This window comes from Lotus japonicus, chromosome 4 (assembly GCF_012489685.1).
Source record: "Lotus japonicus ecotype B-129 chromosome 4, LjGifu_v1.2".
Lineage (NCBI taxonomy): Eukaryota > Viridiplantae > Streptophyta > Magnoliopsida > Fabales > Fabaceae > Lotus > Lotus japonicus.
Genome location: NC_080044.1, coordinates 68166144 through 68183482, shown reverse-complemented (window position 1 = coordinate 68183482; position 17339 = coordinate 68166144). Strand labels below are relative to the sequence as shown.

General features: G+C 34.9%; 2 protein-coding genes across 2 annotated transcripts; both read left to right on the top strand.

Annotated features, from left to right (window-relative positions):
- Positions 1–879: 879 nt before the first annotated feature.
- Positions 880–5110, top strand: LOC130714263 (RNA-binding KH domain-containing protein PEPPER-like). Its single transcript, XM_057564162.1, has 6 exons — positions 880–1195; positions 1381–1621; positions 2411–2559; positions 2743–2997; positions 3231–3422; positions 4547–5110. Exons 1-6 carry the CDS (start codon positions 941–943, stop codon positions 4730–4732), a joined length of 1278 nt encoding a protein of 425 aa, XP_057420145.1. The 5' UTR covers positions 880–940; the 3' UTR covers positions 4733–5110.
- A 7434-nt stretch (positions 5111–12544) lies between these two features.
- LOC130713855 (protein CHLOROPLAST IMPORT APPARATUS 2) lies at positions 12545–16470 on the top strand. Its single transcript, XM_057563672.1, has 3 exons — positions 12545–14160; positions 14929–15084; positions 15892–16470. The coding sequence occupies exons 1-3, from the start codon at positions 13144–13146 to the stop codon at positions 15937–15939; spliced, it is 1221 nt and encodes a 406-aa protein (XP_057419655.1). The 5' UTR covers positions 12545–13143; the 3' UTR covers positions 15940–16470.
- Positions 16471–17339: the final 869 nt, after the last annotated feature.

Below are 17339 nucleotides of genomic sequence, written 5' to 3'. Positions count from 1 at the left end.
GTTCTTGTTGGTTAAACAATATAAGACTTTGAGGTTTATTTATTTATTTCTATCCTTTATATCTTAATAATTCTAACTATTCACTTTTTTTTATCACCATTAAATTAAGGGTAATATTGATAAAATATAATTAATACTCTCTTAAAATTATAAAAGTGGTAAATAAATACAAATAAGAAAAGTCCTTAAAAATTTGATTAATTAGTATATGACCCACGAGAAAATTTTAAATTATATGTAAGTTTCATTTAGTTTATAAAGAATTTGTTAATTTTATTCTGTAATTAGTTTGAAAATTTTATGTATTTTGTCACAATTGTGTATATTTCATCTTAGTTACGATGAATGATCCTAATATGTTAATTTAAAATTTTAAAAATATTAAGTTTTTGTCAAAAAAAAAAGGTAAATATTGGCGTAGTTGATGTTGCAAAGCACATTATTTTAGGATCAATTTGTGGCGATGTCATTTTTCTTTTGTAAACTATAGAATATATGTTTTATAGATTGAAAAAATGAAGCAAGATGAATCATAATAAGACAATTATTTGAAATAATGAATCCTTCAAAAAGAGACATGCTATGCTAAACTTTTTAAAATTCAAAAGTAGTTTTTTTTTGTATAAACATATGGTACCGGTCACCCTTTATATGTCGCTAGATTCGAGATTTAATCACAGTTAAAGTTCTTCATCACTTCCCAATAGTGTATTAGATATTACTCCTAGATAGCTAAAAATCACAAAAATAATTAGATATTAGATCAAATTTGTTTTTAAATACCTAAGAGTTTCCAAAATTACTCATCAGCAAATGTAAATGTAAATGCAAGTACATATGACATCACATCACACGTGATGAGCAGGTGAGGCATGACATTGTAGAAAGTGTGACGCAATCCCCCAATTAAACCCTTTCCTTCCTTCCATTTCATTCTCCGATGGCCACACCGGACCCAATCCTCAACGGCACCACCTCACAACCACTCACCGAGCCACCCCCCGCCGCCGAACCTGAATCCGCCGACAAAAGATGGCCGGGCTGGCCCGGCCACTGCGTGTACCGGATAATCGTGCCGGTCCTCAAGGTCGGCAGCATCATCGGCCGCAAAGGCGAACTCATCAAGAAGACTTGCGAAGAGACTCGAGCTCGCATTCGCGTTCTCGATGCTCCCCTTGGTACTCCTGATCGAATCGTGAGAATTTTCCTCTCCTCCTACTTCACTTCACCACCTTCCTAGGGTTTCCATTTTTCCATTTTCATTTCCTCTAAGTTATACGTTTGCTTCGTTTATCGGTTTCAACTTCATTTTGATTCATGATTGTTTAATTTGTTGATCACTTTCAGTTTAATCATGAATGTTGTTTAAATTTTTTGTAGGTACTTGTATCAGGGAAAGAAGAGCCAGAGGCACCTCTTTCTCCTGCAATGGACGCGGTGATAAGGATATTTAAACGCGTCTCGGGATTGGCTGAAATTGAAGCAGCTCCTGGGGCTACATTTTGTTCCGTCCGTTTATTGGTGGCGTCGACTCAGGCTATCAATTTGATTGGAAAGCAGGGCTCTTTGATTAAATCCATACAGGAGAGTACCGGTGCTGCTGTTAGAGTATTGACTGGAGGTATGCTTGCTAGTTGCTACCGCAGTTATCCAATTATACATGATATATGTCTATGTTGTTTAATTGTTTACTTTACTTCTTCATTGCAAGTTAGCAACTATTGTTTTGTGTATTTTCTTTTTTGTCGTTTTGACTAATGTATTATAAAATTCGCTGAATTGTATCTTTAATTACTGGTGTTTGGTTAATTGATTTTCTATGGCATGTTATTGAAATAAAGGGACTTCTTGTCTTTTCAGCCTTCCATTTGGTATGTAGTTGCCAGGTGCTTCTGCAAGGATTTTTTTCTTTGTTGCACGCATCTTTGAGTGGAAATTCTTGAACATTCATATATTAGTTATGCCATGTGTGAGATTTATTATTATTATTATTATCATTCTAAAATAGTTCATTGGCTTTTCTTTTCTTTTTCTATTTTTTGAGCCTAATTAAATTGGCTTACCAAATGCTTGCTTTTGGAGCCTAGTTTGCTTGTGAAATTCAATATGACTAGATATTAAGAGCATGGATAAGACTCTTTCAAATGAGCTTATTTCAAAGCGATAAGTAATGATGTATCCACCCTAGATTTAATTTAAAATGTGCTGTGATCTTAACCCACTAAAATTCTTAAACTCAAGGGTTGATAATACATCTTTATTTGCTCAATCAACGACAAACTCAACATAAAGTTTTTTCCTTTAGAGCTCTGTTTTTTTTTTAATGTTCCTAAAGAGAATGAGTTTTTTTCCCTCATATTTTTGGTTCAATGATGGAAGTGGTTCTGAAAACAAATCATTTTCGTGACAGATGAGCTTCCATCCTATGCTGCTGCTGATGAGAGGATTGTGGAAGTGCAGGGGGAACCCTTGAAGGTCCTTAAAGCTCTGGAAGCAGTAGTTGGACACTTGAGGAAGTTTTTGGTTGATCATACTGTTCTTCCCCTATTTGAGAAACCTGTAAGTTTATAGCTTTTAAATTTTAATTTTGGCTTAAAAAGTTGATTACAGTGCATATCTTGTAAGTTGGGCTGCTTTTTTATCTAGGTGGTGGGTTTAATATAAATATGTATTATGTAATCAAAGAATGTGTAGAATTTTTTTTTACTGTTTATTAACGCTAAATATGTTTTTTTTTATAAGGGCAATGCTACAATCTCCCAAGACCGCCAGACAGATGCCTGGGCTGACAAACCATCACTGCATAGTGCTTCACAAACTAGCATTGTTGCTGATATTCCTCTTTCAAATAAAAGGGATTCTTTCTATGCTGACCGTGAAAGTCAATTGGAGTCATTTATCTCTTCCTCGTCAATGTCATTATATGGGCAAGACTCATCACTTTCTGGTCTGCGTTCTTCAGCTCTTAGTCGTGCCACCCCTCCTATTGTTACAACGGTTAGCAGTTTTAAGCACTCGTATTTTATTTATGTACTATTTCATATGAAACTTCCTTGGAAATGTGAAAAGTATCACATTTTGCTTTGTTTTGGGTCTATTTTTACCACTTTTTTAAAAAATAATCATATATCATAATTTTCTACTAGGAGCTTACGCAAGGCGTTTTGTTAACTTCACTTCATGTCGTTCAAATTTTAATCGCTGTGATTTATGTTGTTTCTACTTATCAGGTAATACAAACAATGCAAATACCACTGTCCTATGCAGAGGACATAATTGGTATGCAAGGGTCAAATATTGATTACATTCGCCGTACTAGTGGAGCCATATTGACTGTGCAAGAGAGCCGGGTGCCTGATGAAATCATTGTGGAAATAAAAGGCACCTCATCACAGGTTCAAATAGCACAACAATTGATTCAGGTAGGAGATTTGGACCTATGAAAAGAAAGTTACATTTTTGTTGGGTTCTTTGACGCTTAGTTTTGTATGATAGTGAGATTTGCATAAGAATATGAACATGAACATGCACATGCTTGGATAGGTATTTCCATATTTGTTTCTTTCAGCAAATGTTATGCGCATTAAAGTCATTTTTTCAGCAAATGTATTGCATTCTGTAGTTTTCTCTTAACATGTTTCTTGCTCATATCTTTGGTATCATGCTTCACTTGCTGCAATGCTTTAGGCACTTCCTATTTGTTGATATTCCCTGTTCTTCATCTTAGCAAAAAAAATTGTAACACTTAGAAGTTACCACTCAATAGTGCAATGGTAATACAAGTAGAAATGAAGTGGATCTATCTGTTTTTAAATATAGAGTAGTAGGAAATAAAAGAAATGAAGATGGTTTCACCTGTCTAGCTTAGTTGGGCATTTGTTCTTGGTATTTTGCTAGGAGTTGAAGTCTGCGCAAGAAAAAAATTAGTTTCCAATTTTTTTGTAAGTACGAGTTTAAACTTTCAGGATATTATTTTGTGGGCATCACCTCGAGTAGAAATATGATCATTATTCAGTGGGCGTCAGCACAAGAGAAATATGACCATCAATTTTATTATTTTTGGATACACAACCATTATTATTGAGTTTTACCTGACCCAGTCTGAATAAACCAATCCTTTGGAATTTTTTTCTCATCTAGCTGATGAGAATCGACTAACTTTTCCTATTCATATGCTAAATAGACTCATTCACCACTCACCAGACAACTTTGGAAAAAAGACACATTTCATCTTATTCTGGGTTTTTGCTAAATTCATTTTGTTATCAGACAGATGAAATTAGTAAATTTTCCAATATTGATGTGTTCCTCTTGTAGCTGGTAGGGTGTGTTATATATACTTTAATGTCTATAAAGCTCCTCATTATATCCCGGCTGCCTCTTATGCTGGACTATGTTACTAATCTTCTTGGAAATAAGGGTTTACCATGATTATTATTCTTTTCTTTCAAACTTATTGCTCTTAATTAACACCAAAGTATAAATTCATCTTGGAAGAATAGATTAATAAATACTTTGCTGATAGAAATGTCTTCCTGTGTTACAGGATGCTATAACCCATCACCAGGAACCTGTCGCTAGTAGTTACAGCAGGTTAGATGCAGGTCTGAGATCTTCTTACTCTCAATTGGGAAGTTCATCGTATCCGTCGTCTTCATTGCCCTCGCAACCCTACAATGGGTATGGATCTTCTGGTCTAGGAGGAGGCTATAGTAGTACTTTCAGACTATAAATTGGTCTCCCTATGTTCACCAGGATTTCATAGAGCTAAAGTGTTATAATTGGGCCTGATCGGAGAGAATTGATGTATTAAGCCACCAAAAATACGTTCTTTTATCTGATGTAATGGGGCAATTTTCACTGTGGCTAAGAGTTGAGTAGTGCAATAGAAAATGTAATGAAATATTAAGTTATTAACCATTTTCATGATATTCAGTTTCCTTGTGTATAAGTGCATTGACATGAAAGCTTAGCTTCTATAGGGTTTTGAAGCTATATTATGTATCTGTTATTTTAGGGTTTGCTCTGCTTATTTTCTTACCTTGTCACTGTTGTAATATATTTGCTTAAAGCTGCCCTAATGTTAATGTGAGGAAAATTTTCAATGCTATACTCCTTCGCAGTAAATTCAGACGCTTTGTATGTAAGGTCGGTTATTTGTCATTTTAAATTTTAATTAAAAATAATAACTATCAAAGTTGTTCTACAATAGAATAGATGGCATTGGTTTATGGATTTGACTATTTTGCTATTTCAACAAAAAGTGCATTCTAACGGCAAACTACTAAACGAACTTTAATTATGTGTAGGATGCATTTTGTCGCTGTTTTAAAGTTAATTTATTGGATTGGATGTCTGTCCTTGCAGTTTTTGTAACCTGATATTGTCTGACCAAAAATGAAAAATATTACAATTTCACTGTTAAGGTCAAAACTCCAAATTTCAAGTATATCTGATAACTACTGATCTAGAGACATTTACATTTGAGCTAAGATGTGTTGAGAGGACAAAATGAGCAACCAAGGCTGTCCATGCTTATGGATGCTGGATCCAATATATGGTCCCCAATCATGTGTTATTTTGTAAGCATATGTTTTGCTGTACAAGATAGTGACACCCTGCTCACAAAGGTGGCTGAGGCTGGTGACCCATGTTAACCTTGTAAGGTCATTTTAAATTTCAAAACCATTTAGGTTTCTTCTTTCTTGGGTATGTATGTATGTATGCTGCAACTCCCTTGCAATTTGCAGAGATAGATACCGGAATGAATGGGCCTCATTTGGAATGAACTGAAATATATATAACCAAAGAACAGTGCCTCTACATAGATATCTTAGAGTTCAAGTGATGATATTTCTGTTTTGATTGCAAGTGCTATCTACTTTAGGTAATTTTGTTCGAACCTTAAAAATTACTATAAGCGGTTAAACTTTGCTTTTTGAGCATTTTCAGTTTAGATGGAGAAGACATAAAACAAATTATAATTTGAATGGTAATAGTTTTTATTGAAAGTAAATCATAAATGTTTTTTTTTATAGGCAAATATTAGTAGTTGTTAGTAATGTTAGTAAATTAGTCTTCCTCAGAGTTCGAACCCTCTGAACCTTTCACCCTTTACCCTCTCAAACCATTATATCTCTAGCTCTTACCATTTGAGCTAACATTTGGGGACCCTGCAAATTGTAAATGTTACTTATACATGCTTTTTTCATCGATACACAATTGACACTCATATAAGCAAGCAATGGATTTTAAATACGATAAGAATTAAAATCTTTTTCCCCTCCTTTAAAACAAACTTTGTTTTCCCTTTCTTTGTATAATTCACACAATTTATCTTGTACTAAATATCATACCTTAGGTGTCTGTACTGTATACACGCAAATGAGCAAAATTCTAGTCACAAAGGCTTCAGGTCGTTTGATAGTCTCAATTTGTGCTTATCCCATTACTATCATATTGTGTCAATTTCATTCATTTGAATTCAAAATTTACGGCATGTGTATCCTAGATTTTATCTTATGTTCATTATGATTATTTGCGTGGAGATAATTCTTTCAACTCAATAGAAGCCCTTAAGTCCACAAAGAATCAGATTATATCAAGTGTGGCTAGCTACAATCCACTCGTTAAAAAACTTGTACGAATTGAAGATAATATTTTGATAACATGAATAACTAATGTGTGCTTGCAAGCATATCATAGAGTCACATGTTTTGATTAAATTTGTACCTTATATAATCGAACGCTCCCTCTGCCACGAGTTTATCCAACTTCAATGGCTGTGGGCATTCCAAGTCACTCGCATGTGATGATAAGATACTGACAAATATCAACTATCACCCTATCATATATTAGTGGGCTCTTCAAATAAGTTTCTTTGGATTTATTGCACTTAAATATGTGTCTAAAACAACATGATGTTCAATATAATATAATGTATGATTAGTGATTGAAGTAAGAATTTGTGTCTGTTTTTCCAGATACTATCAGAGTACCTCTGGCTAATGTGTGCCAAAGCACAGCGGAGTAAGAAGCACAGAGCAAGGATATATGTAAACGAGTCAATAAAGAAATTTTGAGAAAATTCTCTAAGTATATAAAATCTATGAATGTGCGCAATAATGAATAATTCTTAATATTGAATGATTAAATATGTATTTATAGTGTTTTACATATGCATCTATTCAACATTTGCTAATTAAGTTATCTCATTTATGACTTTTTATAACCTAGCTATTTTTTTTAGTTTGGAAATAAAAAACAACAATAACAAACAGCAAAAGAAAAAAAACTAGCCCTTCTCCATAAGATTGGAGAACTTCGGTATAAGGAGTGGACCAATACTTCATCTCAACCTTCTCCCCATCCCAAATTTTACTAAAACATCTGCTGTCGCATTAAACTCTTTGGAGACATGCTGGAAAACAACCTCTCAATCCTACTAAATTAAGCTCCTAGCTTTAGCCAGATAAACAGTACAACAATAAAGATTAAGGCTATTAATAACATCCAGACAATCAAGTTCACAAACCAGCTTTTACACGCCCATATTCCAAGCAAAGGCGAGATTACGAATAACAACTAACAAGTCTGCCAAGTAATTGCCTTCGGCTCTGGTCACGCGTGAGACCACTCACGCCCATAACCGAGTCTCTCCTATTATAGTTCTCATATTTATTCAACTTTAACTCACCTGTATCAAGAGCTGTCTAACCCCCTAACCCGCGCCCCCACGGTAGCATCCACAACATGAAAGACCAAACATCATGACTCAATGTCATATTCTTCCTCCATCTCTATATCCACCACAAGTGATGGAGAAGGTTGATCGCATGTGCATGCTCAATAATAATCTAGCCATTTATCTGATGGCCATCAGTTTTATCTTTAGACAAACATAAACTTTTAGTCTTTTGATTGTTCTGACTGATTAACATAACACTCAACTGTTCAATAGTTTGCTTATCAAAAAAAAAAAACCGTTCAATAGTTTGAGTCAACCAAAACAATTATGGATTGGCATTTATAGTGCCGAGCGAAATTAATGCCTTTTCAATTAGATTTAAACAAGTGAATGTAAAATAGCTATCTATATTATTTGGCGAACTATGTGGTACCCAAATTTTTTTTTGAGTATGATACCCGCATTAAGTGATTTAGTACACTATTGTCATGTGAAATAAGGTTTTAGCCATCAAAGTTTATTGATGATAGAAAAGACGACATCTGGAGATTGTGACCGGTGAATGATCGTACCCGACACTTTTGTTTTGAATCAGATTTTTTGCGATACATGGGAGAAGAAAGGTTGTGCACTGTTTAGAGGATTACTTTGCAAATAATGATATGAATATTAACATTTAAAATTTAGAGCATGTTTTTTTTATTAGTACACATCATTTAGAGTATGTGTGATTCAATTAGAACATGTATATTATTGATACACATCATTTTAGGTATCATACCTTGATCTGGTTTAAGCTACCAGCTACCAGAGCAAGCAAGCAACCATATTATTTTATCTAGTAAAAGTGATATGTTTGATAATTTAGTTTATATATCGAATTCTATATATACATGAGAAATGTTTCGGTGTGTACTATAGAAACTATGCGGATAAAATGTTTTCTTCTATTTCATGATATCGGTAAAATATATAAAATAAGTTTTTTTTGAAAGAAATATATAAAATAAGTAAATATCTCGTAAACAATATTTTGATTTCACCTAGGAATATGCATCTGGATATTTTCTCTAAATATCTTATCAGAAAAGGTCATTCGACACCGAAATAGAAACAAAAAGTGTAGTGTTCATTTTTATATTCAATTTTAATTTTATGTTGTATTTCATCAAATTGAGAAGAAAAAAAAATCAAAATTAGTTAGTGAATCAAGATAAAAAAAATCAATAAATTAATATGTTAATTAAAAAAATAAAAAGAGAGTAATGATATATACACACCTCCTTATTTATACACTTCATTTCCACCTATTTTTATTTTTATCTCTCTCCTCTTATCATCTATCACATCTTATATTTTCTCTCTCTTACTTTTTCTTTTCTTCCTATCTCTCTCCTCCCCCACCTCTTTTCACCTCAATTTAGAGGTGTGGACAAATAATTATTGTTTTTTATGCCATATCTGTAAATGTTATTGATATGATTTTTATCTTGTTGAAAAGCTAAAACAGATGTTTACGACTTTTATAAACACTCATTGACCTAAATTATATGTCTACTGAGTCATTTTTGACTTAGAATAATTAAGAGATTGTAAGAATAAATAGTGTGTTAAGTAAACCAACGATCACGTTGTATATTAAGCTCATTGTTATCTCTGCAAGTTAATGGGAATCCTTTATGATGGATCTTTTGAGCGCAGGGTTGGTTTTAAGCCGCCTTGGTTCTTATATCATAAACTCGACCGTTGCATGGCCGCTTGGGCTCTTGCTGGGATGGGTTGTTCATTTGCTATGTCATCTTGTCCGCCTTTATGGCACTCACTTACTGTGACACTTTTGGTCGGTTGAGATGTTGTTGGCTCTTTTGACTTTGTGAGCCGACCGGAACACGTGTGGATACCATAAAATCTCATATTATACTACGATTGAGTCCTTCTAAATCCTTCCACCTAATGTAGAAGCAAAGGAAATGAGCGTGGAAGCTTGACCTTGCCACACAGGTGAAAGTGACGAGACGTAACCATGAAATTTTTAAACAGATAACAAGAAGTGTCTTTTTTTAACCATTGACCAAAGGAGGAAGGCACTCCAACGGTCTGAGTTCACTAAAGACCTCAAGAGGATCAGACCGAGAAACTAAAGAAGTCAAGACCCTGAAACCAATGATCGACTTGAAGTAGCATGAGCCTAGTTCCAAAGGCTTTTGTAGCTAGCCTCTAGCTACAAGCCTTGGGGGTCTGTGTACCATCGTGGATTTGGATTGAACCGAGCGTGTGTCCAAGCTGGATGAGCGATCTAGGTCCATAATCAAGTTAGTCGACGTAGAAGGAAGACTTGGCCCGCTAGAAGATCAATCGTCCATATATATTCTCCCTTATTGGTTTAACAAATTCCTTGATTTCTTCCCCTCTTATGTAACTTATTTTTCCCAGTAAATTATCGGGGTATAATGTATATAGACTTAGGTTTGGGGCTCTCTCGCCTATATAATAGGAGTCTGCAATGCTTATTGTATGTTCACTCTTTTAGTCGAATACGACTCTAACTTTGTTTCTCTCAATAGACTTGACTTTTGGGTTTTATTCCGAAACAACTTAAACATTTCATAAATTTTAATTGTATGAAAAAAATTCAATGTTGGCAAAACTAGATCGGATGGTCCGACTGCAAAGTGAGAGCTTGACCAATTGAGTCATTTCCATAATCGAACTGCACGTTAACCAATCAGAACCAATTTAGGCATTTTGTTGTATTTTTTAAAGGACTCCAATGTCAGGAAGGAAAGATCATCTTATCATGGTGCACCATATTCTTAAAATTGAATGTTAAAAAATTAATTCTCTTATCGGATGTAGGTTAAAAATTTACACATTTGGTGCGATTTTAATTATTTATATATTTAAAAAATATTTAATTAGCACTATTTCGACTGAAGTCTAATTATTAAACTTTTAACTGTTATCTCGATTAGTTCAGTAACCATCTATAAAAACCCAAAATCTCCTTAGCCTCTCTTAAAAGTTACTCCCTCCTTCCGTTCCTTATTAACTGTCAATTTTGAATAAAAAGATTTGTTCATATATATATCTGTCCACTTAGAATTTCAAGAGAGTATTAAATAATGTTTTTCCAAAAAATGCCCTTGTAGAACAATAAATGAGGAAAGATAATATACGTTTTAAATGGCGAAATATGAAATCAAATAATACTTTTATGAAAAGTAACAAAATTAATTGCACTCCTTAATATGTGTGTTTCTTCTCTTCCTGGACAGTTAAATAGGAACGGAGGGAGTATAACATGTCACTCACAATATCATAAGTTTTGGTTAACATGGAATTGGTGTATAAGGATAAGAGAATTGAAGAATAGTACGGGTTTGATTCATTCATTGTAGTGTGGAGAGAGTTGGAAGGTTGTGGAGAGTGGGGGAGAAGAAAACACAAGATTTAGAGTTGGAAATCTGGAGTCATTGAATATAATAACGGCAACGTATATGGCTGAGTGCCACAGATAAAATGCGAAAGGCAACAAAAAGGTTGAAATCATTGGACACCACCACCTCTTCCTCTTTCCTTGATACACGTGAAAACTGACGAACCGCTATGCCAGAAAAGGTATGCCACGTAAGCCAAGAAAATCTGAAACATCCAATCAAGTCATGCCACATCACCAGATAAGAATCCTTCCCCATATATATCTCCCGTAAAGCCCTTGCATAGGTATGGCTTGTATGAAACAATTCTGTACATTCATGCTTGTGCTGGCCATGCTTAAAGATTATTTCCATTACTTATTTACTAAACTGCCCACTAAGTTCAACCATAACATAATAATTATGATAATTTCATTAAAATTTTAGGGTTGAATGTCATTTTCAATAAGTTTGATTATCACCACAAATTCCAATGTCATGAAAATTCACAAATATCTTTTGTTTTTCCACTGCAAAGTTAAAGTAAGTACAAGGAAATGTCATCATTCAAATTTCAAACCATTGTTTATGCAGCAGTTTCCATTCTACTAAAAAAACTGGGTTTGGATCTCTCCATCCATGTTCCCTCCATCCTCTCTGCATCTAAATCTGAGCCATTGATTTTAAAATTTAAAGGCTTGGATCAATTTAAGAAGAGAGAGAAAACATGAATTAATCCTCACCTTTAAAATTTAAAATCGATAACTCAGATTTTGGATAGAGAGGGGATGGAGAGGATCCAAATCCAAAAAAACTTATAAAACCGATGAGAATTTTCCTTTTTCAGTAGAAGTACATAATTTCACAGTTAGTGCTGTACATAATTTCACAGCTAGTGCTGTAATCAAATGTAGCACTTCACAATACTCCAAATACCAATAACATCAACACATTTATTTATTTAAAACTATGTATGCAAGCCATATGAATATAATTTAATGCAGATAGTAAAAATGGAAAAAATGCCGGCTCGGTGTATTATATGTACCAAAAAAAAGTGTGTTATAGGTAACAAGATACAACAACTATACTAGATAATTGATATCCTGAACAATGTATATGAAGAAAATTTTATTAGAAAAAATCTACCAACATAATGCGATCGAGTGAATTAGTCGGTTGTGGAAATATATTGTACACAAAAAGAAATTAATTGCATAGGTTTGGTCTCCGAAAACCAGTACACTTGGGGTTTGCCTAGCACACACAAAATGTAAAAGAAAAATATCTAAGAACTTAACAAGTGAAGGATATTAACGTTCCTTAAAAAAAGGACATTAACGTAAAAGAACAAGGTAGAATAATTGAAGAGGTAAAAGAGAGAAGAAAAAAGAAAGCTAATAAATGGTCCCCATCAGTCGGAACAGCAGAGAAACTGAGTATTGTCTCTTCCTCCGTTCTCATCCTACACACACTCTGTGCTCCATTCCACTCCACTGCAATACAAGTGATTCAGTCGGTGGGCTTATTCCCTTCTGCCAGTTGCCTATATCTACATCCTCCCAAACAAACCTCTTCCTTTTATCTACTTCGCCCCGTGACCTCTCCATCATCTTATATCTCACTTACTCAAAATCAATCAATACTCCTCTGCTCTCTCCTGCTTTCATCTCTTCAATCCCTTCTCATTGGCCACCTTCCCTTTCCCTTCATTCTAGGCAACACCAATTTTGGTATCTTTTTCAACTCCCAACCAAATGCCCTCTTCTCTTCATAGTCCTAATTCATAAACAACTAGCTAGTTACACCCTTCCTTCTTGTGTGTGTTACTGTTTTCTGTTCTGTTCTCTAAACCCCTTGGCCTTTTCTTCATTTATTTATATTTTTTTTTAAAACAAAACAACTTTTCCTTCCTTGTTTTCTTTTGGGTTTAGGGTTTTTGTACCTTTTCCCCTGTTCCTCAATTCTCAGCTAACTTCACTTCACAACCATGTCACTGCAATTCTAGAACAATATACAGTTACAGACATCATTCATTATATGAATCTAGAAATGTCTTCTTCGTGTTTGAGTGGTGCAGGAGGAAGAGCAACCTACGGATTCGATTTGGATTTTGTTAAATCTCCATCTTCATGGAGCAGAACCTCACAGTCATCTTCTTCACCTTCTTCCACCATCTCTGAATCCAGCAATTCCCAATTAGCAATCGCCACCAGAAAACCCAGAACCCCTCGGAAACGACCCAACCAAACCTACAACGAAGCCGCCGCGCTTCTCTCCACCGCCTACCCCAACCTCTTCTCCACCAAGACCCTCAAACAAACACCGTCACCAACCAATCACAATTTCATCAAGGAAGCATCAGCAGCAGAATCATCGGAATTGCTTTTCCCTTTCAGGGTTTTGGACACGTCGTCATCGTCTTATCTACTTCACGGCCCAATCCAGCACAACCCACCGCCGCCGGAGCTCAAGGCGGTGGGTGTGGTGCCGGAGAAGCCGTGTCGGAGCCCCGGGGAGATAAGCTCCAGGGTGAATTTACTCGATTTGGTGGAGGATGATTGCGGAGATGATTTCGATGCCGAATCGATTCTCGACGAGGAAATCGAGGAAGGGACGATTGACAGCATCATGGGAGGGAGGGTTCAGGAGGATTCCGACGGAGCTTCCTGGCAACACCACCCGTGGATTGGATTTGGCGGGAAATTCGATTTCCGGCTAGGGTTTCCGAGGGCTGGAGTCAGGGCTCTCCGCTGCCATGTCGATGACGGCGATTGGTGGAACTTTCCGCCGGTTGACATCCTCCAGATTTCGCCCAAGATTATCGGCGGCGGTGGAAGCAAACATCCGCCGGAGAAGAAGAAAAAGAAGAAGGTGGCGGTGGCTGCGGTGGCGGAGAAACCGAAGGTGGAGTTGAACGAAGCGGAATTGCCGAAAGCGAACGCTAGTTTGATGTTGAAACTGAATTACGACGACGTTCGGAGTGCTTGGTCTGGCCGGGGCTCGCCGTTCTCCGATGACAGCCCCGCCTCCGATGCGCCGGGAAATGACGTCACGGTATGTTTCTTAACTCCCATTGGCCATTGAAAATTCCATCGCTTTATTCTAATTTATTCTCATTAATAATTAAAAATCCATTCAATGCCGTGTTTGGTTGGGGGAGATTTATGATGAAATAACATTATAACAACTTGTTAACATCAAACAAAGCGTTATTTTTTATTTCCTCCCTTTCAAATTCTCCTGATTAATTAATTTATTAAATTAAATTAAATTAAGTTTTCATTTCAATCTATGGTTGACATTTTTAATCAAGTGGAGTGTGGGAGTCACACTTTTTACACTGAAATAGTAAAGTAGTTCATGTATGTCATGCCTCAATTCCTCTTTACTTTACTTTTCAAGGTCATTTTAAAAAAAAGAAGGAAACATTCTCTCACAATATTTAATGGTTTTCAACTTCAATTGTAATGCCCATAAAAGGTTAAAAGTAAAAAAAAAAAACATATTTGTAGTCAACTTCCAATTTCAATAGCAATTGGTCTTTGCCCCGTCTGAGTTGAGTCAACTTCTTACTTCAAACTGACATTGTAGTGTGGGCTTGTTTAGTTTGTTATTTATTGTCTTTAATTTCATTCATTCACAAAAAAACCTTCCATTTAAAGTGCTAGTGTTGTGGTGTAGAAAAAAAAACTTTTGGTATTTATAATATGTTTCTTACATATTGAAAATAATTTAAAATTTTTTTTTTTAATTTATATAACATGTTTTTGTTGAGAGCAAATTGTGTAATTTTAAAGTTTTGTTTTTGTTTTTGGTATGCAGGCACGGCTATCACAAATTGATTTATTGTGGGACAATGGCGGAGTGAGGGAAGCTAGCGTGCTTCGCTACAAAGAGAAGCGACGTACGCGGCTCTTCTCGAAGAAGATCAGATACCAGGTCAGAAAAGTCAACGCAGATCGACGGCCTAGAATGAAGGTACAACCCAGTAGTTGAAGAGTAACAAACACTTGAATTGAAGAGGTTTGATTTTGTGTCAGAAAAGAAAAAGTTATGGGAAATCTAGTTTACGATATGGTTATGATAATCGGATAATGAGATGCGTTGTAGAGTTTTCTTTTTGTTATGGAGAGTGGACCCCACTGTGATGGTTGGTCACCCTGTCCAACTTTTGAGGATCTATCTTATTCAACCACTGCTGAGCAAAGCAATGTTGTTTTGGTTTTCTTTTTCCTTTTTTTATTTCAATTTCAATTTCTTTTTATATTCATCTATTAGTTTGGCCTTTTGAGTTTTGATCCCTACCTATATATTTTATTGATACCTTAGAAGTGTTAGTTGCAGTCACAGTTGTTAATTCAAAGAGTTTAAGAGATATGATATTCACTATGAGTATTTCCGGGTCAATTTTGAAAGTAATTTAACACAAAAAAATTCTCTTGAAGTGAGATTCTCTAATGTTTGAAAATAAAAATATGTCGGTTTTTGTCTACTATATTGTTATGTAACATTTTAAACCTTCAATTTTTAAATTTTTTTGCAATTGGAATTGGAGAGCTCAAGAAATGATGTTAAAAAAATGAAGAAGTTGGAAAATGAGTGTGTTAAATTTGGAATTGGATCACGGAAATTTTCATATGAAACTTGGGGGAAAAAAAAGCAAGAGGGGGGAAAGCGAAAAAGAAAAGGAAGATACACAATGAGAAAATAAAATTGTGGATTATGGGTTGGTTCATTATGTTTGTCACAGTTGAGGTAACACGTACCTTGTTTGTGATGTGGCAGGGGCGATTTGTTACGAGGCTGAATTCTAGCTCAAATGCACACAGATGATATGAAAATGTAGGAGCAGTAAAGCACATCCTTTTTTGATACTTCATTTTGAAAAGAAAAAAAGTAAGATACCATATACCATCTTCAGAAGACAATCCCCAATGCTGTAAGAAGCCTAAGACTATCATTATGGAGTCAATTAAGTAAGATCAATTAATAATTGGTCTTCAGACTCACATTTTTGCATAGCTCTGTTCAGAGTTATACCAAGTCCACATTATGGGCCTTGTTCTGGGATAAGAGGTTCTTTGAGGCCAGAAATGACCGTTCCACTGCGATTGGGCACCACATCCCTTCCATTGCCATTAAACCTTATGAGTTATGACTCTTCAAAAGAATAGCCAAATCCTCTGTTGCTACGTTACAAGATTGTGAACCAAATGTAGCAACTTCCTTAAGAGATCGCCATTTCCCCCAGGCTTCTGAGATTGTAATTGGACTCTCAGTTGCCATACTAATGCAAGATTAGTTTCCCCTTATTTTGTCTTGGAAATGAAAAATGTCACATTTTGTGCACCAAAAAATTTGTTGGATCAGTGTAAACTTCTAAAGACAGATAAATTTATTAGTACATTAGAAAAGTAACCAAGTGCAGCACAAGAACAAAGATATAACCAATAATGATTCTTTCACACCTCTAAGAGAGGTGGAAAGAGGTGAAATGAAGAGAGAGATAAGAATAAAAGAAAAGTAAGAGAGAGAAAATATGATATGTGATAGATGATAAGAGGAGAAAGATATAAATAAAAATATGTGGAAATGAAGTGTTTAGAAAATGAGGTGTGTACATATCATTACTCAGATATAACTATGGAGCCAAATTGACCAAGAAAAGTAAACAAGTAAAGCACAAGAACAAAGAACAAGCATGCCATACCAGGGCAGAAAAATTGCAAGTGCTCCATTGACTCCACCATGCGAAGGCAAAAGGGGGCCAATATCAGATTTTAACTCATAAATTAATTTTTTATTGGCAATTGACAAATATATACACTCAAAAATTATTAAACTAACATATAATCATTAAAAAAATGATCATAAGTTATAAAAATAATGTTGGAAATTCGCTTTTTCATTTTTTCAACTTTTTAATCCTCCAGTTACTTTTTGCATTTAATTAGTTTTCTATTTTTTAGATTCTCAAAAGTTGTTTCTCTTGAAAAAAAATATATTCTTTTACTTTTGATTATTAGTGTTTTTACGGATATTTATATATTTAATGTTATGCTCTAAGACTATTAGCTTAAAAAAATATATGTCAAGTGGTAAAAGTTAAGGGACATATTAGTTGGTGAGAGAAATGTTCAGGGATCAATTCTTGAAGAGCTTAATCTTTTCGATATAAAAAAAATATTCTAAGACTTCCAACACACATTTATTTATGGGGTAAATAGCCAAGT

Excerpts from the sequence above, each read along its gene's own strand:
- LOC130714263 (XM_057564162.1), top strand. The coding sequence starts at position 941 with ATGGCCACACCGGACCCAATCCTCAACGGCACCACCTCACAACCACTC. Across the intron at positions 1,622-2,410 it reads TGTTAGAGTATTGACTGGAG|ATGAGCTTCCATCCTATGCT; the intron begins GTATGCTTGCTA and ends TTTTCGTGACAG. Across the intron at positions 3,423-4,546 it reads TAGCACAACAATTGATTCAG|GATGCTATAACCCATCACCA; the intron begins GTAGGAGATTTG and ends CCTGTGTTACAG.
- LOC130713855 (XM_057563672.1), top strand. The coding sequence starts at position 13,144 with ATGAATCTAGAAATGTCTTCTTCGTGTTTGAGTGGTGCAGGAGGAAGA. Across the intron at positions 14,161-14,928 it reads CGCCGGGAAATGACGTCACG|GCACGGCTATCACAAATTGA; the intron begins GTATGTTTCTTA and ends TTTGGTATGCAG. Across the intron at positions 15,085-15,891 it reads ATCGACGGCCTAGAATGAAG|GGGCGATTTGTTACGAGGCT; the intron begins GTACAACCCAGT and ends GTGATGTGGCAG.